This window comes from Notolepis coatsorum, assembly GCF_963971535.1.
Source record: "Notolepis coatsorum genome assembly, contig: SCAFFOLD_323, whole genome shotgun sequence".
Classification (NCBI taxonomy): domain Eukaryota; kingdom Metazoa; phylum Chordata; class Actinopteri; order Aulopiformes; family Paralepididae; genus Notolepis; species Notolepis coatsorum.
The window spans coordinates 45,599-72,408 of NW_028172472.1; the positions used below are offsets into that span (position 1 = coordinate 45,599).

Consider the following 26,810-nt stretch of genomic DNA (forward strand, 5'->3'; position numbering starts at 1 on the left):
AAACATCATGACTGAGAATGTCTGTTCACATATGTAGGTGAAGCCAAAGAGAACCAACATCTTCTGAGCATGTCTCCTAAGCGTATATTGTGCGTGTGAACATTGACATGAAAAGAAAAAAGTAAAAAGTAAAAAAAAAAAAATATATATATATTAAAATAATTTTTTTTTTAATTTTTTTTTAATTATCATGTAATCTTTCGCGGGCCGGTCAGAATCATCCCGCGGGCCGTACAATGCCCAGGTCTGCTCTAGTCTCTACCCAACAGCCTCTCACTGCCTGGGAGGGAAGCATATTGTATGTAACTGTGGCCATTATATGGTTTCATCATTTATATGTTATTTCAGTTTGTAAGTGTAATATTTGATGTATTTATGTTTCATTTCTTATTTTCTTTATTATTTAATTTGCTACAATTTATAATATATTAATTTTGACGTCTGGTCATATATGGTGTCCCGTTAGGCTGCTGTCGCGTTTTTACCTTTGGGACTGATTAAGACACCTGCAAGCAAGCGGCAGGGATGGTCGGAGACGAGTTGTACAGGCTCTCCTAATTCTAAGAGTGTACCACTATCAAGACTGTTACCAAGAACAGAAGAAAGGCATTAAATTAATCTTGCACTCTTTAGACTGTCCTTTTATTGTATTCCCACGTTCTCTGCACTTCCTCATTACAGATATATGTATATGTATAATGTCTGCCGTCATTGTCATTGTTGTTTTATTTTCCACATTGGTATCTAGGGACATCTATGGATCTCAGGGAATGTAAGCACAGTGTCAGAAATACTGTGTCTGTTACTAGGCTTGAGTAAATTGTGATGAAACAAAGGAGAATATAAATTATGATCTTTCTTTGCATTTTTGACGGTGAATAATACCATGCTAAAAATGACCAGACATGAAACACTGATACTGAGCTCGTTCAGGACCTTCTTGAGATCACGTGTACAAAAAGCTAAGCAAATTAATAAATTGAAGATGATTTAAACAGAAGGTTTTGTAGATACAGTACTGAATTCTGCCACCCGGACACATTATTCATTTGCGGTCCACTGACGGACCACTCGGGCTAAAGAGGTTAAGAGGGCAGATTATTAGACTATTTTCAAAGGCAGAACTCACGCAAGGGCTAAAATATGGGTAGAGTTTATCGGTGAAGGTGCAGCCAGTGTAAGAATAGATATGAGCCCTGGCTTCCACATCATAAAAGGAGACCTGACCCTCCTCATAATCTACAAACACCCCGATCACCTGTGGTTTCTCTCTCAGGGACAGGGCTTCCTTTCCAACAGCTGTATATTTATCACCATTCCTCAGAATTATAGTCCAGTATCCATTTCTAGGGCCCAGCACAATACGTCCTTTCCTGTTGATGGACTCTCTGGCCACTCCTAAATCCCACTTGGGGTTCTCTTTAACCTGAACCTCATAGTAGAATCTCCCAGAGGAGAAGCTTTGCTTTCCCAGGACAATGGGTGCCAGGTTAAATCTCTCTGGGTTGTCAGGAAGGTCTTTCCGTGTAACACCACATTTTACTTCTTTCCCGTCATCAGAGAGGATGAGCTTTGGATGTGCTGTGTCAGGGTCCAGAGTCACATCCACTGCATACCGCTGGATCCTCTTCAGCTTGACTTCAGGCAGCTTCTCCATCTCTTCACTGAGAGTCTCCTCCAGCCGAGCCACACTTCTCCTCATTATCTCCACACTCACATCACTGTGGACACTGACCTCAGACCAGTCCTTGGTGGGTGGAGGGGTGGAGAGAGATGGGAAGCTGTGGAGGAGGTGGAGGTGGTCTTCAGTGTGTGAGAGCTGCTCCAGCTCAGTGCTTCTCTTCTTTAGCTCAGTGATTTCCTGCTCCAGCTCCTTGATGAAGCCTTCAGCCTGTTTCTCTGCTGCTTTCTGCCTCCCCTCAATCACCTCAATGAGCTCAGCCTGACTTCTTTCAACGGAGGCCACCAGAGCAGTGAAGACCTCGACACTGTCTGCTATCTCTCTCTTTTCCTCGTTCTTGCTGAGGTCTACCGAGTGTTTGATCTGTTGGATCTTCTGCACACGCTCCTGGATCATCTGATGAACATCTGCCTCTTGTGTCCTCATCTCATCCTTCCTCTCTCTGTATTCTTTCTCTAGAGGGACAGTGTCGTGGGTTTTGTGGTCTGTCTCAGTGCAGAACTGACACACACAGGCCTGGTCAGTCCTACAGAACAGCTCCAGCGGTCTCTCGTGCTTCTTACACATCATGTCCTCCAGGTTCTCCACAGGGTTGATCAGCTTGTGTTTCTTCAAGGCTGCAACTCTCTGATGAGGCTCCAGGTGGATCTCACAGTAAGAAGCCTGACACACCAGGCAGGACTTCATGGCCTTGATCTTCTTCCCAGTGCAGAAGTCACAGGTCACCTCTCCTGGTCTGGCAGGTTGCTGATCTGGGCTTCTCTCTTGAACTGACTTCCTGAACTGAGGTGCCATCTCTGATAGGACAATATTGACAAAGATATCTGGTCTCTTATCAAAAGTATTTTTACACATTGGACACTGGTACAGTTCATTGTTATCCCAGTACTTGGTGATGCAGGTCTTGCAGAAGGTGTGTCCACACTGGATGGAGACCGGCTCGGTGAAGACATCCAGACAGATGGAGCACAGGAACTGTTCTTCAGAAAAGAGATAGCTGGATGAGGCCATGTCTGTTAAATAATAAATACATTTCTTCATTAATTTTCTATTTAAAGTAACTGTAAATTCAACATAATTAAATCTTAATTTAAAATGTCATACATTTGATACAGTTAACCATTGTCCTCTTTTAAATAGACTAGATATAGCACTGGATTTGCAGTTGGTTTCATAGCTACAGTACAGTATTTGTCTGAGAGACTAGTATGTGAAAACTGGGAAAGCCCAATCAGAATTCTTACCCATTACAAAAGTCCTGCAGGGATAAAGAAAATTAAATCTAACCCTAACTAACCTTACTGTCATGCACTTGTCGTAATAAATTAACCTACACTGTAGCACTCAACACTTTGATACACAGCTACTCAGCTGATAGAGTTGTACCCTTCCTGATGACTTGTCATACAGAACTTGTAAGTCACTTTGGATAATAAGCTTGTGCAAACAAAACTAAATTAATAATGTTCTCTAGGGGCTAGAGATATTGTTTACAATGATTTGCATATATCGTATATGAATGGGTTTGTCATCGAACAAGTTACAGAATACAAATATCATGGCATCTGGCTTGATGATAATTCTTGTACAGGAATAGAACCAGCTTCTCTATGATTAGCAGAACAAGGGTAGTCTATCTATCTTGGATTATGGAGACGTGGTTTATAGAAATGCTGCCCCTTCCACTCTGAATGAAACCAGCACATTAAATGCACATTAAAATGTGTAGATATGGTTTACATAAAAACCTTGGAGATAATTTTTTCGTGCTAAGAGTAAGAACCTACCAGCTTGTATTCAATGTCTCTTTCAACCAAGAGAAGGAAAGTATAATTTAAGAGGGTTGTGTATTCTTAAAACATATAAAAAGGTAAGAACTAATGTAAAAGCTAGATGTGTTTCAATTTTGAGAGTTAAATTGTGGAATAGTCTTAGTGACGGGTTGAAGTTGTGTACCTCTCAGGGGAGATTTAAAAAGGCCCTGAAGGATAAAATAATTCAGGAGTACAGTTGAGTAAAACATCAAACATTTATTTTCTCTTTTCTTTTTTCTCTTAAAGAATTTTCTTTTATCTTGCAGCATATTTTTACATTTTCTCTTATATTAAAGTATATTTAGTTTTTAAGAATTGTAAAGGATAGGCAAAAATAAGCATGTGCTTCAGCCTATTCCTTTTTTCGGTCATTGAGTTTGGATTTTGTGTGTGAGCTTACTTTGAATATGTACATTTGTGATTTGTGATTTTTTTTCTTTTCCTTTTGAAAGTACACACGTGTGTTTTTCATTTATCTGTAAACAAAGACCGAAAATAAAACTATTCATCATCATCATCAAACCTCAAGGCACAGTGCTTCATTCTGCTCTCATGTTTATTAGATTAGATTCGTATATATATATGTTATTAAATTATACATTATAACACAGTCCCTTGTCCCACCATGTAAAATTCTTACAATTAAGTCTGTCTCACTTTTCTCTATCAAAACCCTTCTCTACAAGTATTCACTCGGTGCATCACAGTCACGAAAGGGCCTCGGATCAAACAGGGACCAACATGTAACCAAACGAGAACTGTACCTGCAGACCACGATAGTCAGCAGAAATAGCCACTGCTGAATAGTAAATATTATTCATTGCTGAAGATTCATATACATATTAACTGACCTGCGGTTCCTTTAGTGTCTTCAGTTCACAAGGCTAGAGGTAACTTGTTTCTGTTCAATAACCATGTTTGTAGACTAGCGAGTCAGTTTACTTTCACTTAGTAAACAATGAACCTAGAAGGCTCCTCCCTTTTTTGGTGACGTAGAACTTAACCCTTCACATGAACCTCTTCTCCCATTTCCTGCCAAATTATCAAAGGATGACACACATTCTCTCTCTCTCTCTCTCTCTCTCACACACACACATACTTTATCTTCACTTTATGCCACATACTGTACTTTCGTTTTTGATGTGAAGAATGGAGAACGGAACCACGTGACAAGTACATTTTCCAATGTAAAAGCCATGCACGATCTAACGTTAACGAATATGTATAACGTTATGAATAAATAAATACATGCATACACTGATCTATACCAGGGCAACGTTATGATACATACATTTTTTGTTTTGTGCATTTCATTTAGACATGATCTTTTATGTGAAGTAATAGCCTAATATGGTCTGTCCCAAATAGTGTTGTCTAAACGCACGTTACCCAACAGATAACCTAGTTCAGTGGTCGGCAATAGGCGACTCGCAGGCTGAAATAGGTCCGCCAGCAATAATATCTGCCCGTCAGATTATTTTGAGAATATGATTTTTGTGAAGAAGATTCGCTTTATTGTATCGCAATCGGGAGATTTAGGTAAAGTTAGAAAGATATTCACAGATTCGAATGTCCGCGGTCAATAATTCTTAAGCAAAATGTTTTGAAAACACAAAGGACACCTCTTTCCTATCGTAGTAAGGTAGACAAACAACCTTATTTTCACCTAAACGAGGCGAGCCGGTGTTCTACTACCTCCTCGAAAACTGCTGCCGTAGCGCGAATCGCCTATATCTTTTGACAGCTGGGTGACGTCACCCTATAGTTCACTCCGAACTCCAACAGGTGTACCATATGTTATCATCTACAAATACATTCAGCTGCAAAGCCAATTACATGCAAATATTTACATGCTTATACAGTTCAAAAGGTGCAATGAAAAACATATGTTTAAGATATTGTTTAAGATATATCAATAAGACTCAACATAACGTTCGTCAGCAAGGTGGCAGAATATTGTAGAGTGAACGATTGTGGGTCATGCGCATGCGTGCGCAAGCGCAGGAGCGCTCGGCAGTAGAATTCTGCAGGGAGTAGGATTTTGCAGAACACCGGCCTCGGAGCTGTAATAAATAGGCTTGTTCGAGATGGATTTCGGTTCGCCTCGAAAGTAGACGAGAGTAGCCGAGTGAAGCCGGGGGAGGAGTTAAAAAGGCGGACACTGCCGATTTCACGAGAGCCTCTCGCCTAGTCTCGCATGGCAGATACGCTTTCACGTCACCACACACATTACACACCTGTCCAGCTCATTATGCGATGGCAAAATTAGATCAGATTCAAATGTACAGCACACCATATACTGCTATAGTGGAATATACTATTCATATACCATAATGTATACCATCTTGCACGCACACACAACACACATGCTGAATAATTCTGTTTTGCATCAATATATATATGTATACTGTGTATATTGAGGCAAAACATAATTATATATACAGTATTGAGGCAAAACAGACGACGCATGTGTGTATGTATGTGTGTGTGTGTCTGACAGCTTGAAGTTTATCATACTGATATGATGATAACGCATAACATAATAAAGTTTTCAATCAATCAATCAAACGTCTCATAACTCCCTGGCTGTCACGTGGCTGGTGACTGACAACTTTTCTGAGCCAATAGGCGCTTTGCGCGACCGTAGCAAGTCGCTTCCCAGCCGGGAGCAGCCGGCTGAGAGGTACTGTGGAGCCTCGCTCTGAAGGCTGCTTGTGGCTCGCTCCCGCGGGAGTTCCACGCCTCGCCTCATCAGATTTTCAGAGCAAGTCGGACAACATTCTAACCGTCATGCAACGCGCTTGGCGAGGCAGTAGTGAAACCTGCGCAGATCTGCGTCCGCCTATCCCATCTCGAACAAGCCTAATATTTTGTGCAGTCGGCTGTGAGGCAAGTGCGCAGCCAGGGACCGTCTAAAAAGTGCAACACCGGAAAGAGACACTACAAAAAGATTCAATAACTTCACTGTCATACAATATAATGTATAGCTACGAGGTCATTGTCGCAAAATAATTGACCGACACGTAGTTTAAAATACCGAGCCGCCTCGGTGAGGTGTTTTAAACGTCAGTGAAGGTCAATTATTTTGCGATGATGACAGAGTAAAGCTATACATTATCCCGCTTATTACATGGCTAACTTACTAACAATATACCTAATTCATTTGACAAATCGCAGTTCTGTGGCTCTGTCAGCCCAAATAAAGTGATTATTATTATCACGGGCAGCCTCTGTTCTGGCTCCGCTGTAATCGTCACACACACTCCGCTGTCAGTGCAGCCGCGGCAGGTGTGTCTGATTTGCTGCACTGATGTGGGCTTGATTGCGAACAGCTGCGCACATCGGTCATTATTGTCCCACAGCGGTCATTATTGTGTAATAATGACCGCTGTCGGGGGGCTATTGACCAATCACAAGCAAGCATTTCGACAAATGTGAAAACGCCATGTAATAAGGTCTGATATTAACATTCAGTATTCAAGTTTCAAGTTTCTTTAATAGTTGTCATACAGAAGTACAGAATACTTTCATACAAAATGCTTCTTACTGTTACGCTCCAGAGACTGTGCTAGACAAGATAGTATCTAATAACATAGTATAGCATGTAAATTAGAAGTAGAAAATGAGGTCCCAGTGTTCAGTATAGACATATGTACAATGTTCGATGCAGAATAGACGTAACTGAGTTACCATATAATATACAATACTATGCAGTGTACTAATGTACAATACTATATAGTGCAAAGCAGAAATGGGATGAGGTACAATTTACAGTAAGGTGTACGAGTTGTAGTGCAATCCTTCATCAATAAATATAAAGTGTGGGGAGTGGGTGCTACAGTGTGTTTGTTTAAAGTGAGTGTGTGCTATAAAGTGTGGGGAGTGGGTGCTACAGTGTGTTTGTTTAAAGTGAGTGTGTGCGTGTGGATGTGTGTGCTATGTGCGTTTGATGGTTGTTGTTGTGTAGTGTTCATTGTTCGTTGAGCAGCCTGATGGCCTGGGGATAGAAGCTTCTTCTGAGTCTTTCTGTGCTCGCCTTGAGACTCCGGTATCGCTTGCCTGACCGCAGCAGTTCAAAGAGGCAGTTGTTCGGGTGACTGGAGTCTTTAATGATTCTCTTAGCCTTGCCCCTGCACCGCTTGTTGTAAATGTTCTGCTGCTGGACGTGTGTCCCCGTGGTTGTGGGTACCAATACCTCGTGGACTGGAAGGGCTACGGCCCAGAGGAGCGCAGCTGGGTCTCCCGAGGGATGATCCTGGACCCTGAGGTCGTCCGGGATTTCCATCGCTGTCACCCGGACAAGCCTGGGGGCCCGCCAGGAGGCGCCCATCGAGGGGGGGGTCCTGTCACGATCGGAGCTCGAGTCTGCCAGATGAGGAGCAATCAGCGCGGCTGCAAGAGATCACCTCATCAAGCGTTCCCTACTTCAACTGGCAGATTCCGTCATCCGACGTCGCAGTGTTAAACTGCCTACCGAGGTACGACGACGCTACCTGAAGACCAGCTGTAACTACCCCTGTTTATGCTTTCCCTAACCTTGTTTCTTGTGCCCCAGGACTTCGCTCCAGCGTCCTTCCACCCTGACGTCTCGAGCCAAGCAAAGAGGACTCCTGCTCGCTCTCAAGCGCAAGACCTGTGTCCTCTCTCTCTCGCTGCCGACAGCTGCACTGAAGTGCACCTGCTCTCATTCTTCTTCCCCCAAGAACATTATAACCTCCGTGTTGTTCACATTCCTGTTTCACATTCCTGTTATACTCTGCTTGGTTGGGAAGAGTAATTAAAGAACCCTAAAACCGCTCCATTCTCTTCTCCTGTGTTTTGCTATTGGGCTCCGCAAGAACCCATCCTCACATTGTCACATATGAGAGCTCCACAGATCATGTTATTGGTATCCTATGATTATGCAAAGTCTAGGTGATAAGTGCCGGTACTTGGCGCACGGCGCGACGAGTCAGTGAAAGTTGTGAACGCATTTTTGTGTGCGCACGCGTGCACATCCGTGCGCGTACTTCTGCTCAGAAAAAACTGCTGGGACGGCGTGGTACCGAGTGGGACCACCACTGCATCACTGGTTACACCTCCCCAGTGAGAGTCCTCGCTGTCAGGTGAAAAAGAAGCGTCTGGCTGTCTCCACATGTATCGGAGGAAGCATCCCAGGTGGCCAAAAAGTTCCGGCCCATTAATGGCCTGTATCCGGCAGGCCGGAAGAAATTAGTCGGCCCAAGTCCGGCTGCCAGAGTCGGCCAAGTAGGCGGCAATGACTGACTGGCCGATTCCGGCCCGAGTACACTGGGCCAGGTCCGGGGTTGCCGGAAGCGGTGAACGTCCGGATCGGCCGAGTAGGCGGCAATGACTGACTGGCCGATTCCGGCCCGAGTACACTGGGCCATGTCCGGGGTTGCCGGAAGCGGTGAACGTCGGGTTGCCTAAAGCAGCCCAGATGCGACCCACACACACTGGGCCAGGTTTGGTTGCCCGAAGCCTAGCCGACACTGCCAATGCAATGGTACTACACAGTAAATTCCGCAGAGTACATTTGACTCAAACTGAGTACATTTGATTCAAACTGAGTAAAGAAATTTTACTCAGTTTGAGTGAAATGTACTCAGTTTGAGTCAAATTTACTTTGCGGAATTTACTGTGTACCCAGTATTCTGCCAGAGCTACTCCACTATCTGCCTATGACCATACATTACCGGAAATACAGTAGGAAATGGTTGATTAGTAATACAATGCCACATATTTAAGGACCCTTCCCTTTACCAATGGAGTATTGGCATGTCCCGCATTGAACAATTCAGAAGTTTACATGCTGTCTCCTACCTCACTGAAATATATTCTCAGTGTATGTGCACATTGTACACAATATACACCATTCTGCAGTGAAGCTCAAATATCAAGTAAAGTAACAATTACCCCCATACATGCTACTTTTTCCAGTTAAAAATGACAACTTGAATAGATATTTAAACATTTATTAACAAAAAAATATCACATCCTCCTCTCTGAACCCAACGACAAAGCCTCCAATGAAATTAACCCATTGTTCCCCTGCAACAGCTTCTCCCACAGGGGATCTTTGATTAAACACCTGCTATCAGAAGAATATAGACAGTCAGAAAAAAAGTTCAATTTACTACTTAAGTACATTTAAAAGTAGAAACTTTGACTTTTACTCAAGTGTGTACTTTCACTTAAACTTTCATGTTAGTCTAGCTTAGCAACATTTTTTAGGAGAATTAATACAAAAACGAGTGATATGGCCGTTCAGTTGTAAATGAAAGCCTGCATTTAGTAAGACGTTGTTTATAAATGTCTTTTGGTTTAGTTATGAATGAATGACAGCATCTCTGCACAGCTCTATTACTAGGACATAAAGTGCTTTGGAATGACTGTATACATCATTCACAACGGGTGGCCCCAGCAGGAATCAAACTCCTAACCGTGACAGTGTTAGTGCCATGCTCGGAGTGCCAAGCACAAGACCCCAATGTTATGCGGGGCTCTGCTCATAGGCGGGCGGCTCGTGGCGTGGCTCGTAGTCCTGGTTGTAGAAGCAACCGTCGCCCTCCATGGAGACCCCCCTCCTCCCGCGTCACCCCAGCGAGGTGGCGGGTGGCGACCCTGACGAGGTGAGCCATGGTGGGGTGGCGGGGGGCCGGCAGGGGGAGGCCCCTGGGGGGGGCTCCGGAGAAAAGCGCCAGGGGGCCGGGCCGGGAGGCGCCCCTGGGGCACCCCGGGAGGCGTGGGCATAGCCTTACGGACCACGGTGGAATAGGTGACGTGGGGGCGTAGCGTGGCGGGGGTCTGGGGGAGCTGTCGCCGGCCCCGGCGAGGCGTGCTGGTCCCCGACGTGGAGGGGATGGGACTTCCACTCACTGCCCTACACGAAAAGTGAAAAAGGCAAATAAAAAGAACGAACCACAAATTCAACGACAGAAGAGAAGAGGATGAGATAGAGAGAGAGAAGAGAGAGAGAAGAGAGAGAGAAGAGAGAGAAGGAAAGCAAGATAACAAAATACAACAAGAGCCAGTATGGAAGCAAATGAGTGACAGAAGTATTTGAATTTGATCAGACACCGAATTTATAGCATTGAAAATAATTACTTTGAAAACATGTATCTGAATTGAATTTATAGCATTGAAAATAATTACTTTGAAAACATGTATCTGAATTTTTTCAGACACCAAATTTAAAGCATTGAAAATAATTACTTTGAAAACATGTATCTGATTTTTGAATTTTATCAGACACCGAATTTATAGCATTGAAAATAATTACTTTGAAAACATGTATCTGAATTTTTTCAGACACCGAATTTATAGCATTGAAAATAATTACTTTGAAAACATGTATCTGAATTTTTTCAGACACCGAATTTATAGCATTGAAAATAATTACTTTGAAAAATGTATCTGAATTTTTTCAGACACCGAATTTATAGCATTGAAAATAATTACTTTGAAAATCATGTATCTGAATTTTTTTGCTCTGAATTTACCTATGTGAAATAAAAATTCAATGTAAAAAATTCGAATGTATAATAAAATTCAATGTAAAAAAAATTCATAATTGCGGTGTATAAAATCCGATCAAAAAACCATCATCCGGGCTACCCAGACAGGATAAGCAATCGCGCCTGGATGCAATCGAATTGACTTCTGGCCTATCACTGCACGGCTTTGTCAGTCATGTGATCACACCAACCCGGGAGAAAGATGGCGGTATATATACATACGTTGGGGGGAGAATATACATACGGTGGGGAGGAGACTGTACATTAGGAGGGGGTGGGTGGGAGAGAAATATACATACGGTGGGGAGAGAATATATACATACGGTGGGGAGGAGACTGTACATTAGGAGGGGGTGGGAGAAAATATATACATACGGTGGGGAGGAGACTGTACATTAGGAGGGGGTGGGTGGGAGAGAAATATACATACGGTGGGGAGAAAATATATACATACGGTGGGGAGGAGACTGTATATTAGGAGGGGGTGGGAGAGAAATATACATATGGTGGGGAGAGAATATATACATACGGTGGGGAGGAGACTGTACATTAGGAGGGGGTGGGAGAGAATATATACATACGGTAGGGAGGAGACTGTACATTACGAGGGGGTGGGAGAGAAATATACATATGGTGGGGAGAGAATATATACATATGGTGGGGAGAGAATATATACATACGGTGGGGAGGAGACTGTACATTAGGAGGGGGTGGGTGGGTGAGAGAGAAAATGCATATGGTGGGGAGAGAATATATACATACGGTGGGGAGAGAATATATACATACGGTGGGGAGGAGACTGTACATTAGGAGGGGGTGGGTGGGTGGGAGAGAAATATACATATGGTGGGGAGAGAATATATACATACGGTGGGGAGGAGACTGTCTATTATATGTATATTTCTCTCCCAACCACCCCCTCCTAATGTACAGTCTCCTCCCCACTGTATGTATATATTCTCTCCCCATCATATGTATATATTCTCTCCCCACCGTTCTCTTGGTGTAAAAAGTTTAAGACCAGGGTGAGGCCAGGCTATGGATGGCTTTGAAGGTGAGGAGTAGTGTTTTGAAGTTAATGCGTTCCTTGATCGGGAGCCAGTGGAGGGAGTGGAGGACAGGAGTGATGTGTTCGCGGGACCGGGTGTTAGTGAGGAGGCGGGCAACTGAGTTTTGGACCATCTGCAGTTTATGGAGGGAGCGGGAGGTGATGCCAGTGAGGAGGGAGTTACAGTAGTCCAGGAGGGAAAAGATGAAGGCGTGTATGAGGGATTCAGCAGCAGGGGGTAGAGGCAGTGACGGATTTTGGCAATGTTGCGGAGGTGAAAATATGAAGTTTTGACAATGGAGCGGACATGGGGTCAAATGAGAGGGTGGGGTCGAGGATGACACAGAGGTTGCGGACTAGGGGGGAGGGGGTGATGGTGGAGTCATTGATGGTGAGTGTGATGTAATACAATAATTTATACTGTAGCATTACAAACCATTTGACAGCCAGGTCCTGCACCTCCGTTCTTGTCCTCTAGGAGCCATCGCAGCATGGCCAAGACCTTCCTCATCCAGCATACTGTCCGGGTGTAACTTATTGCCAGCGGAAGAGTGCAAGAATGCTTCCGCATTCGTCACCGCACGCCAGTACGGTAATGCGCCTTTCCTTTCGCCCCGCTCAGACAAATGCATGTAGTACATTGCAACACAACGCAGCATTTCCGCGGCTGTCTTTAACTAGCAGGACGCTAGTGGGCTAGTCGCTAAAATATATAATTGTACCAACACAGATATTAGGCAGTACACACATTGTCCTGCAATACATGTACAGTGAATGCACAGCTACATTCGCCATATATTTCTATCGCTGCTGCGGTCTATAGTGAAATGCAATATTATTATTATTATTGTAAAGATTATCATTACAATCGCAGCCTGGAGGCAATGTTACAAGTGTACGAGGGTTGTGTGCAAAGAGCACAGCCTCTCAATTTGCACAACGTGCACAAAATAATAATTGTAATGATCTTTACAATAATAATAATATTGCATTTCACTGTAGACCGCAGCAGCGATAGAAATATATGGCGAATGTAGCTGTGCATTCACTGTACATGTATTGCAGGACAATGTGTGTACTGCCTAATATCTGTGTTGGTACAATTATATATAAAACGATATATATATTTGAGCGACTAGCCCACTAGCGAGGCAACCTCCTGCACCATCGCAGCAGCGCCGAGCGTGGTGATACAAGCGGGCTGCTCTGAGGAAAGGAGCCCCTTCACGCTAGTGGGCTAGTCGCTCAAATATATATCGATTTTATATATAATTGTACCAACACAGATATTAAGCAGTACACACATTGTCCTGCAATACATGTACAGTGAATGCACAGCTACATTCGCCATATATTTCTATCGCTGCTGCGGTCTACAGTGAAATGCAATATTATTATTATTGTAAAGATCATTACAATTATTATTTTGTGCACGTTGTGCAAATTGAGAGGCTGTGCTCTTTGCACACAACCCTCGTACACTTGTAACATTGCCTCTCCAGGCTGCGATTGTAATGATAATCTTTACAATAATAATAATAATATTGCATTTCACTGTAGACCGCAGCAGCGATAGAAATATATGGCGAATGTAGCTGTGCATTCACTGTATGTATTGCAGGACAATGTGTGTACTGCCTAATATCTGTGTTGGTACAATTATATATAAAACGATATATATTTTAGCGACTAGCCCACTAGCGTCCTGCTAGTTAAAGACAGCTGAGGTTGAGTAGTTTCTTCTGATATCACTTTCAAACTCCAAGTGATTCGTTGCAATGTACGCGGAAATGCTGCGTTGTGTTGCAATGTACTACATGCATTTGTCTGAGCGGGGCGAAAGGAAAGGCGCATTACCGTACTGGCGTGCAGTGACGAATGCGGAAGCTGGCAATTGGAATTCCGCTGGCAATAAGCTACACGCATACTGTCCTTCTGAAGCTCTGAAGTCATTAGTGGCCATGAACCTAAAGAGAGAGAGCGAGAATACGTTAGTAGATAGTCTAAGGCCAGTGATTCTCAATATTATTTTGCATATCTAGGACCTCTAATTTAGTCCATGTCATGCACAACTACATACAATATACTGTAGCATTACAAACCATTTGACAGCCAGGTCCAGCACCTCTCCGTTCTTGTCTTCTAGGAGCCATCGCAGCATGGCCAAGACCTTCCTCATCCAGCATACTGTCCTTCTGAAGGTCTGAAGTCATTAGTGGCCATGAACCTAGAGAGAGCGAGAATACGTTAGATCTTGACCGTCTTGGGAGAGAGAGAGATAGAGAAGGCATTACAGGATGACTCTTTGAAAATGATGTCCCAGATTAAAAAGTATATATTATATATACACAGTCACACACACAATAAAAAAAAATTATACATCACTTATGACCACTTGAAGTAGTTGTTCTTGAGCCGTCTTCTGCGTTCATCTCATTGATGAGATCCAGCACTGTAACAGTATATTTGCAACAATGAAATTATATATTTTATTACAACTCTATCAGCTGAGTAACAATATTCATCAAAGTGTTGCGTGTTACAGCGTAGGTTAGTTTATTAGTGCATGACAGTAGGGTTTTACATACTGTAAAAAAACAAACACTTAACAAGTTAATATCTGAGATTTTGAAACACAGTAACATCACTACAATAAACTCAAACCGGTCTACATATAAATCAGAAAATCTGACAGGTTTGTCCAGATTATCTTAATTTGGAGGCCTAACCAAAAGTAAGCATATCTGACTAGGGGCAGGTTGGTGTAGACCGACTAGGGGCATGGTGGTGTAGACTGACTAGGGGCATGGTGGTGTAGACTGACTAGGGGCATGGTGGTGGTGTAGACTGACTAGGGGCATGGTGGTCGTGTAGACTGACTAGGGGCATGGTGGTGTAGACTGACTAGGGGCATGGTGGTGTAGACTGACTAGGCGCAGGTTGCTAGTGTAGACTGACTAGGGGCATGGTGGTGGTGTAGACTGACTAGGGGCATGGTGGTGTAGACTGACTAGGGGCATGGTGGTGGTGTAGACTGACTAGGGGCATGGTGGTGTAGACTGACTAGGGGCATGGTGGTGTAGACTGACTAGGGGCATGGTGGTGTAGACTGACTAGGCGCAGGTTGCTAGTGTAGACTGACTAGGGGCATGGTGGTGGTGTAGACTGACTAGGGGCATGGTGGTGTAGACTGACTAGGGGCATGGTGGTGGTGTAGACTGACTAGGGGCATGGTGGTGTAGACTGACTAGGGGCATGGTGGTGAATAACAAAACAACGATTGTGTGCAGACAATTGAAAATGTTGGGTTCCTTTCCACTTTCTTGAATATAGAAAAAATTAAAATACTTGTTCTAGAACTGTATTTTTTGCACTTGTTTTTAAGTTACTGGGAATACCCTTTCCTTGTTTTTGCTCATTTTAACAGACAAAACACAACACATTCTAGTAATTCTGGTTTACACCTAACCCTTATTATTGATGTTATGATTTCCAAAAATAAAATCTCACCAATCTTTAGTCAAATAGGAGATTTAAGTGTTTATCTGGAATTGTGAGGATAGGTATTCGCGGTAACCTGGGATCAATATGTGAAACGTAATTATCTCCTCAAATAATTGGCCACAAAAGACGAAACTCATTTTGGTTGTTCATTGGGGTGCCAAGATCATGCCCAAAACATATCATGCATCTGCCATGAAAATTAAGCCTTTTATGTTTGTTATCAATTGAAGGTCATGAACTATGTTGACTCATATCCCATACCCGGATTTTCCCTTCAGATTCAGCTAAATTTGAATTCTCTTGAGATAACTCTTGGAGAACTATGGTATTATGTTACATGATGATGATATCCCTACAAAACAACCAAAACATTTTAATTCTCTCTTAAATTGGAGGAGATAGTGAATTGGTATTCCCGGTAACTTAGGTCAACTTTAGAGGTCCGCCATCCCTCATTACATGATGTATTTTTTTTAAGGTGAATTATTTGGCATCTATAACAATCATTCTTGACATGAGAAAAGATTTTAATGTTGTTCGTATAACGTCCTGGGTTATATGGCTTAGAAATGGGGCAGGTTACCAGGAATACATGCGTTACCCATATAGAGAGAGAGAGAGAGAGAGAGAGAGAGAGAGAGAGAGGGGGAGAGAGGGCATTACAGGATGACTCTTTGAAATGATGTCCCAGATTAAAAAGTATATATTATATATACATACACAGTCACACACACAATAAAAAAATGTATACATCACTTACGACCACTTGAAGTAGTTGTTCTTGAGCCGTCTTCTGCGTTCATCTCATTGATGAGATCCAGCACTGTAACAGTATTTGCAACAATGAAATTATATATTTTATTACAACTCTATCAGCTGAGTAACAATATTCATCAAAGTGTTGCGTGTTACAGCGTAGGTTAGTTTATTAGTGCATGACAGTAGGGTTAGTAAGCTCCCCAAGCTAACACAAGCTAATACAACACGGACCACAGCTCCCCAAGCTAACAAAAGTTAGCTCTCATAGTCATAACGCTATCAGCTCCGGGTACAGTATAGCAACGTTAGCTAGTCATACCGTTAGCCAGTTAGCAGCTCCGGTAGTTTACCCCGCTGCAGTTTCATAATATCGAGCTAATAACGTTACAGTAGTCACTGAAAACACAGACTAAACAGCACTCATTTATATCAGCGGCACGCATTACTTATAAATAATAAAATATATGTGTTGCACACAATTACCTGAGGAGAAGATGCAACAGTTGCAATGCTCACGACGTGGTCCAGATCTCTTGCGCGCTTCAATTCAAATTTCAAACCGGGATCCCCCACAATGCAACGCATCAGTGTTGCCAGATTTGAGAGTCCGCCTTCATCTGACAGACCTTTGATAATAATGGGCGGTTCGGATATTGTTAATCCGATCTGGCAACCATGCTCGGATCCTTGTTTCTCCGCACAGACTGACCACGGTTTTGATTGATTGATTGAAAACTTTATTAACAGATTGCAGAATGGGTACAATACAGTACAGCTCAATACACACAATTGTTAAGGGGATGCAGACCAGAGAAATACTTTCGTCTTGCATCAGGGTCCCCCATTTTCAATTCATCAGAATATACGGCTATACATTTATGAAAACGTATACATTATAGGTGGGGGGGTGGGTGGAGTGGGGGGGGGGGGGTTGGGTAGGTTGGGTAGGGGTGGACACTGGACACTGTACAACTGCACAAGCAACTGTACATATTGACAAAACCATGTTTGGTAATTGACTGTACATTGGGTTGGGTTAGGACATTTACAGGGGCCAGTTTCGAATTGCAGTCTCCCGTAGGTGTTCTTTGAGAGTGGTTTTGAAAGTGGGTAGTGATTCACATTCCTTTACAGCTTTGGGTAGGGCGTTCCACATTGATGTGGCATAATTGCTAAACGTGTTCCTGTTTGAGCCGAATCTGGGTTTAACATGATTTGTGGAGCTCCCTCTATGGTGTTGTGGTCGTGGTATTCACTGACCTTTAGGAAGTATTTTGATATGTACACATATATGGGTACCTTGATCGTGTATAGTGTATCTTGTAGACAGGCCCATTGCAAGTTGCTGCACTCTGTCGTCTAAGCCGTTGTCACATGGGCAGGGGCGAGGTGGGTTCTAGGAGTAAGGTCAAGCATGTAGTCTGACCAGTTTGTTTTGAGATGAAGTGTAGCAGGGTCAAGTCAAGTCAAGTCAAGTCAAGTCAAGAGTTTTAATTGTCACGGCATACAAGTATACAATGAAATGCGGGTGGTCTTGCCCGCAACGATGTGCAATACGTGGTACAACATATAATAGAATCCAATAAAAAAACAACATTGTGCAATAAACAGGTAACAGGTAACATATTTGTGACATCTCGGTATCTGTACATATTATTTACAGGGCATATAGGACACGGTCAAAGAACACCAGATCCAGGCGTACAACTAGAACCACCAGAACAGTGAATACGAGCAAAGTAACACGACTAACTGGTAACGACAGATACAGATTACAAAACATACAATTAAAAACTAAAAATCTCTAGAAAATCTAGTCAATTTACAAACCAATGAGCTTCTATACAGTAGAAAGGATATGCAGCCAGTATGACCTTCTAGATAAGACAGTAGAAGAGATATGCAGCCAGATGAGCTTCTAGATAAGACAGTAGAAGAGATATGCAGCCAGTATGAGCTTCTAGATAAGAAAGAGATATGCAGCCAGTATGAGCTTCTAGATAAGACAGTAGAAGAGATATGCAGCCAGTATGAGCTTCTAGATAGACAGTAGAACAGATATGCAGCCAGTATGAGCTTGTTGCATACTCATGTTAAACAGTTGGCATTAGTGCAGAATTGAACTAAAACTGTCTCATAGGAACGGATTCTGGAATGGCATTTTGAATAAATGACTAAATGACATAAATGAAAGCTCTCATCGACTCCGACAGATTGCTAGTCATTCATAATGGCATCGAAAGAATGTCCAAATGACCTGTGTTGTGTTAGCTTGTGTTAGCTTGGGGAGCTGCAGTCTGTGTTGTGTTAGCTTGTGTTAGCTTGGGGAGCTGCAGTCTGTGTTGTGTTAGCTTGTGTTAGCTTGGGGAGCTGCAGTCTGTGTTGTGTTAGCTTGTGTTAGCTTGGGGAGCTGCAGTCCATGTTGTGTTAGCTTGTGTTAGCTTGGGGAGCTGCAGTCTGTGTTGTGTTAGCTTGTGTTAGCTTGGGGAGCTGCAGTCTGTGTTGTGTTAGCTTCTGTTAGCTTGGGGAGCTGCGGTCCATGTTGTGTTAGCTTGTGTTAGCTTGGGGAGCTGCAGTCTGTGTTGTGTTAGCTTGTGTTAGCTTGGGGAGCTGCAGTCTGTGTTGTGTTAGCTTGTGTTAGCTTGGGGAGCTGCAGTCTGTGTTGTGTTAGCTTGTGTTAGCTTGGGGAGCTGCAGTCCATGTTGTGTTAGCTTGTGTTAGCTTGGGGAGCTGCAGTCTGTGTTGTGTTAGCTTGTGTTAGCTTGGGGAGCTGCAGTCTGTGTTGTGTTAGCTTCTGTTAGCTTGGGGAGCTGCGGTCCATGTTGTGTTAGCTTGTGTTAGCTTGGGGAGCTGCAGTCTGTGTTGTGTTAGCTTGTGTTAGCTTGGGGAGCTGCAGTCTGTGTTGTGTTAGCTTGTGTTAGCTTGGGGAGCTGCAGTCTGTGTTGTGTTAGCTTGTGTTAGCTTGGGGAGCTGCAGTCCATGTTGTGTTAGCTTGTGTTAGCTTGGGGAGCTGCAGTCTGTGTTGTGTTAGCTTGTGTTAGCTTGGGGAGCTGCAGTCTGTGTTGTGTTAGCTTGTGTTAGCTTGGGGAGCTGCAGTCTGTGTTGTGTTAGCTTGTGTTAGCTTGGGGAGCTGCAGTCTGTGTTGTGTTAGTATTCATTCCATTCTAAACATAACGTTAGTTTACAAAACATGACCTGTCTATATAACGTTGAGGAACAAATTATAAGTGTGTGGGTGTGTGTTTTGGTGAACATTGGACTGCAAACAGAAAATGCATCACAGTTAGACAGTAGCTACTGTTAGCTGTCCTTCCGGATTAGCTTTGAGCTAACTATCTTTCCCGACCCATGTATTCATTCCATTCTAAACATAACGTTAGTTTACAAAACATGACCTGTCTATATAACGTTGAGGAACAAATTATAAGTGTGTGGGTGTGTGTTTTGGTGAACATTGGACTGCAAACAGAAAATGCATCACAGTTAGACAGCAGCTACTGTTAGCTGTCCTTCCGGATTAGCTTTGAGCTAACTATCTTTCCCGACCCGTATTCATTCCATTCTAAACATAACGTTAGTTTACAAAACATGACCTGTCTATATAACGTTGAGGAACAAATTATATAGACGGGTAATGTTTTGAACAACTAACGTTACGTTTAGAATGGAATGCATCGGCAAAGATCCGTTAGCTCAAAGCTATTCCGGCCAGTTTATCAACTTCCTGTCATTTAGAAATATGATTTTATAGTGAAAATCATTACCAAAACGTCCGGAAAAACGGGAGCATTATAGACGGTCATACAAATGTACAAATGCTATAAGGTGGCAAGAAATGCACTATAAACAATACTTTATGCATCGGCAAAGATCCTTAGCTCAAAGCTATTAAGGCAATGCTGGCTAACAAGAGGCTAGCGCAAGAAACGACGCCGCAAACCATTGCCGAGCCAGAGCCGGTTTATCTTTGGCGAGCCCGAGTCGGCTCTGCCCCGGCAACCATTGCCGTGCCAGAGCCGGTTTATCTTTGGCGAGCCCGAGTCGGCTCTGGCACGGCAAGCCGAGCCGGGCCAGAGCCGGTTTATCTTTGGCGAGCCCGAGTCGGCTCTGGCACGGCAAGCCGAGCCGGGCCAGAGCCGGTTTATCTTTGGCGAGCCCGAGTCGGCTCAGCCCCGGCAACCATTGCCGGGCCAGAGCCGGTTTATCTTTGGCGAGCCCGAGTCGGCTCCGCCCCGGCAACCATTGCCGGGCCAGAGCCGGTTTATCTTTGGCGAGCGCGAGTCGGCTCCGCCCCGGCAACCATTGCTGGGCCAGAGCCGGTTTATCTTTGGCGAGCGCGAGTCGGCTCCGCCCCGGCAACCATTGCCGGGCCAGAGCCGGTTTATCTTTGGCGAGCGCGAGTCGGCTCTGCCCCGGCAACCATTACCGCGCCAGATCCGGCTCATCGTTGGCGTGCCGTGCCGGACATATGCCGAGTGTGCCGACCGGTAGCCGGAATTGGGCCGAGTATGCTGGCCACCTGGGATGTGATAGACCTCAGGGCTCCCTAGACCGGCAAGTGGGGGACAAATGTGCGCAACGACCAGGAAGGGGAGGGGGGAATTGGCATAATGACTAAATTGGGATGGGAGAAAAAATACAGAAAAAGGGAGGAGAAAAAGTAGATCAAAAAATAAATAAATAGATAAATATAATGTAGTGTTAAAGTGTCTAAGGTGAGTGCTAAGGTGAGTGTTTGTGTAAAGTGAGTGTGTGCATGTGGATGTGTGTGCATTGCAATGAGTGTAGATGGCAACTACTAGATTACACACTTATTCCATGTACAGTAATTACTCTCGGTTTACTCCACACCGGTTTACCCTTTCACTGCATGACAGCAGGTTAACCCTTTCACTACCACACTACAGAAGGTTAACCCTTTACTATCACACTACAGACGGTTAACTGTCTGTAGTGTGATAGTAAAGGGTTAACCTTCTGTATAGTGTGGTAGTGAAAGGGTTCATTTGAAAATTAAATCATCTCCAGGCCTGTGTTTTTGGGTTTTAGGTGGGAGGACTGAACGTTTTGTTTATTTAAATTTTATTTTCTAAGTGTTTTAGGATTTGACGTTGAATATCTTCTCAGGTCCATTAGGTCAATGAGATCATCACAATGATCTAAGTACAGGGAAGGTTTTGCGACCCCCCCCCGGCCTCAAGGCCTTATCTAAGCCAGGCTAAAGCTCAACAGACTCAAGCTGAGTCATGCTGTTCCGAGCTGAACTGAGCTTGTGGGGGGGGGGGGGGGGGGGGCAGGATGATCAAACTTCTCTTCTGGAGAGATCAGTCATCATGACCCGACTCAAAGCTGTCACAAAAAAAGCTTAACCAAAGTTATATTAATGGTTTATTTATTGTATAGTTGTATATTTATTGTATATTGCACACGCTCACACTATGGACACTTTACAGAAGGAAAGGTCACTTTAAGAATAGTGTTGGGGAAAATGTATGGGGTGGACTAGATTAATATAGGTCAACTAGCAGTGCTGAAAGACGGTCTGGCTGACGTTCTTAAAACAATTTGGAACAGATGGACATTTCAGTACGGCATGTTGTGTGCTGGTAATCTCGTACATTGTATGCTTTCATATCTTGTTCTTTTCTCTCTTTCACACAGACACACGGACACACACGTACACAGACACACACAGTCGCACAGACATACACACCGACACACACACACACACACACATTCCCTGTGACACAATACACACATACAATACACATACGTCTGTACGCAGACGCACGCACACACAGACACACACACACATACACACACACACACACACACACACACACACACACACATCTCACTCTCTACATCATATCGTGTGTGGACATCATATCTTGTTTATCTCTCTTCATGTTCTTAATGTTCTTATCTCTCTCCGATGTTAAATCTACGTATCATCTTAATGTACATCATGTCAGATCTGACATGATATGATACGTCATCATATCTGTCATGGGGGGGCAGGACTGAGAGGGGATTTAGGGGACAGGCAAAGGGATTGAGGAAAGAGTGTTTTTTTGTTCAAGCTGTGGTGATCCTCTGCTCGACCCATAGCTCTTGCTGTTAAAAACTTCTTTTCTTAAATAAATTACCTACTTGTTACAATTGGAAATATCGTCTCCTGCTGTGTTAAACAACCTTCAGCCACAACATTTGGTGACCCTTGACCTGTAGACCGCCCTGCCGGGCCCCCTCACACGGCCAGCTCCGGACCTCTCCCGTAGAAATTCTGCCGGTTGTCGACAAAAAGGTAAGCGTTGGGCTTGTTATTATAAATATCCGTCAGAGTTTCTGCGGGAGGGAAAAGTTGAGCTGACTGTGTTGACGAGGTCTGGATGGACGGCTAAAACGAACACGACTGGTGAGGTGTTTTACACTGGGGCGATTCCTCTTTTAACAAGCCATAAAGTGCGCCACTAATCAATTTTAATTGCATGTTTTCGACCTCTGGTCAAAATTTTTCTCCATCTCCTCAAACCTCTTCAAACCTCTTCAAACCTCTCCCCGACCCCTTTCACATAACTGTGCCTTCTGTAAGACTCTCAAATTTTCAAAACAAAAACTGCTGAAGATAGCTCATTCTGGGCGGAAAGCCAGCTCCCAGGTCTGGGCGTTCTGCCAAGAGAGATAGCTCTCTCTCTCTCTCTCTCTCTCTCTCTCTCTCTCTCTCTCTCTCTCTCTCTCTCTCTCTCTCAAGTCAATTCAATTCAATTCAAATAGGCTTTATTGGCATGAAATATCAACATACTTATTGCCAAATCAAGTCCAATATACAAACAATAACATATATATTATTAAGCAATAAAACATACCATAATATTAGCAATAAGTAAAACAATCAACAGAAACATATTAAATTACAAAATAATCATTCAATCGGGTAGTCATTTTACAGATGTAGCCACCCAGATACGTGTATTTACAGGGCTTGTTCTCTTATTGTATGACAACCATCTACATATTTTGCAGCTAATACTGTACACTGACTTTTCTCCCCACATATATATAACAGCTTTTGATTATCAGGGAGATGGATAAACTGTGGATCAATTTTATTTATTTTATAAAAGAAAACTTCTCTTAGATCCTTGTATTTCTCACAGTATAGTAGGAAGTGAGGTTCTGTCTCAACATCCCCCTGATGACAAAGTGAACACAGCCTGGCCTCTCTGGGCAGCCAGTTCTGCCTGTGACGGCCTGTTTCTATGGCTAGACTATGTCCACTCAGTCTGTACCGTGTCAATGTCTTTCTTAATTTTATATCATTCACAGTGGTCAGGTATTCTGCCACCGTGTACTCTCTGTTTAGGGTCAAATAGAATTCTAATTTACTTTGAGATTTGGTTGATTTGTTCCAATATTCTATATAGTTTTCTTTTTGTTTTGAGGTTATTTGGTTGGGCCAGATTTTTTGGTATCTGTCCTGAGGCATTTGTGGGCAGAGATTTCTGACTAGCTGGCAGAGGGGACTCTTATCTGGGTTCATCTCTTGGCTCTGAAGGGCTTTGTAGTGGTAGGAGTGGGGGTCACTTGATTGGAGGTGTGTGTAAAATTTTATGGCTCGCTTTTGAATTTAAATGATTAGGGGGTATTGGCCGAGTTCTGCCCTGCATGCATTATTGGCAGTGTGTCTGTGGACCTTAAGTAGGTTTTTGCACAATTCTGCATGCAGTACTTCTAATGGGTGTTTTTCCCATTTTGGGAAATCTTGGTTAGTTAATGGACCCCACACTTCACTGCCATATAATATTATTGGATTTATTACGGAATTTAGAATTTTGAGCCAGGTCCTAATTGGGATGTCAATTGGAATTTTCCTTTTGATGGCATAAAAAGCCCTTCTTCCCTTCTCCTTCAATTCATTCACAGCCATCTCTCTCTCTCTCTCTCTCTCTCTCTCTCTCTCTCTCTCTCTCTCTCTCTCTCTCTCTCTCTCTCTCTCTCTCTCTCTCTCTCTCTCTCTCTCTCTCTCTCTCCCTCCATCTCTCTCCCTCCTCTCTCTCTCTCTCTCTCTCTCTCTCTCTCTCTCTCTCTCTCTCTCTCTCTCTCTCTCTCTCTCTCTCTCTCTCTCTCTCTGACCCCTGGTGGTAGACATACATACATACACACACACACACACACACACACAGTCAGTCACACACACACACACACACACACACACACACACAGTCACACACACACACACACACACACACACACAACCACACACACACACACACAGTCACACACACGCACACACACACAGTCACACACACACACACACACAGACACACACACACACACACACACACACACAGACACACACACACACACACAGTCACCACACACAGACACACACACACACACACACACACACACACACACACACACACACACAGTCACACACACACACACACACCGACACACACACACACACACACACATTCCTGTGTCCCGGTAGACAGCGGGTTGTGACACCGACACACACACAGACACACACACACACAGTCACTACACACAGACACACACACACACACACACAGTGACACACACACACACAGTCACACACACACACACACACAGCAAAGACACACACACACACACACACACACAGACGCACACACACTGACACACACACAAACACACACACATTCCTGTGTCCCGGTAGACAGCGGGTTGTGACGCACATACACACAGTCACACACACACAGTCACACACACACACACACACAATCACACACAAACACACACACACACCGACATACACACATACACACACACACACACAGACACACACACCGACATACACACACACACACACACACACACACACACAGTCACACACATACACACACACCGAGTTGTAGTAGCGTTGTAGAGAGTAGATCTAGGTTAACTGTTGTTCCTGGAGTGGTAGTTGTAGAGTAGGAGATCTAGGTTAACTGTTGTTCCTGGAGTGGTAGTTGTAGAGAGTAGATCTAGGTTAACTGTTGTTCCTGGAGTGGTAGTTGTAGAGTAGGAGATCTAGGTTAACTGTTGTTCCTGGAGTGGTAGTTGTAGAGAGATCTAGGTTAACTGTTGTTCCTGGAGTGGTAGTTGTAGAGTAGGAGATCTAGGTTAACTGTTGTTCCTGGAGTGGTAGTTGTAGAGAGTAGATCTAGGTTAACTGTTGTTCCTGGAGTGGTAGTTGTAGAGTAGTAGGTAGTTGTAGAGTAGTAGTAGCTGAAGTACAACCACACACACACACACACAACACAATAAACACATATACACACTAAACAACGATGCATACAGCAGAGGACATACTGTTGGACACCAACCCGTTGATAAAGAACCTAATTCTCAAGGTTGGTGTCCGTTGGCAGAGGCGTACAAAGGCCGGGGACACAAAATGGCCTTCCGGAGGTACTTTTGATCTCGACATATGCGAAGAGATGAATGTAATGATTCGTAACCACAAGCCAGGCGACAGCAGCAAAAAGAGGTTGAAAAAGAGGACAGAAGAGTTGGGGGTAATGAAGCTCTACGCCCAGAAGGGGAGAGCATACAGGCAGGAAGCTTTAGCGCTAAATCAGAGAGAGACGGATATAGGGAAACCAACATCCCCACCCTATGTCACGCAATTGCCGGTGAACATGTGCTATGTGAACAAAATACTGAAGGAGTGGAGAGGTGAGCTAGGACACAACCCAGAAATTGACCCGTTGCAGAGAGCGATGTTTAGAGAAAGTGTGATGAGAGGGCTTCCAGAGGTGGTTAAGAATAGACTGGAAGACGTGGTGGGGTTAATGGACATGACTTATCCTTTGTTCTGTGCACATGTAACACATAGTGTGGAGAAGCAAAGGGCTCAGGAGCAGAAAGTCAGGGATCAGGATAGAAATGACTCAAGGAAGTTAACTCAGCAACAACTGCAGCCCCAAAGGAGGTTGCAGGCAGTAATGGTGTCATCTGCTACCTCTCCACCCATGCAGGACCAGGGACCCCCGCCTGCACCTCAGGTAGTGAGAAGTTATGGCTATAGTTCACAGAACCAGGCGTCCAGGCGGCAGGCAGGGAATGGGCAATCAGGCCCACGGTTTACACAGGGACCGGGGAACAAACAACAGTTTCCCCGTTTCCACTGTTGGAACTGCGGCATGCAGGGACACAGGGAAATGAGATGTAGGCAACCATACCGTCCCGGCTCGGAGTATGGAAGACCCGTGCGCCAGGGGGAGTCACAAGGGCCCCACGACCAGGGGGAGACAGGAGGGCCCCGAAACCAGGGGGGTAATCACTAGGGGTGCCCAGAGAATGCGACGGGGGGAAATCAAATGATTGTGGTTTCCAAGGGAGCTGAGCAAGAACCTATTCTGCAGGTCCTAGTGGAGGGCAAATTAACAGAGATGATGGCAGACACTGGAGCAGGTTTTTCCTGCATAAAGCAAAAATACGCCGCTCACTTACCC

The 26,810-nt window shown here is 44.0% G+C and overlaps 1 protein-coding gene across 1 annotated transcript in view; it reads right to left on the reverse strand.

Moving 5' to 3' along the window:
• Positions 1-26,810, reverse strand: part of LOC311248051 (uncharacterized protein) — a gene marked incomplete at both ends in the record, with an annotated part of 105,185 nt that overhangs the window by 45,535 nt on the left and 32,840 nt on the right. The window contains one exon of the mRNA XM_084339013.1: positions 1,130-2,694. Coding sequence (XP_084195139.1) covers positions 1,130-2,694 — 1,565 coding nt within the window. The remainder of the gene's footprint in view (positions 1-1,129; positions 2,695-26,810) is intronic.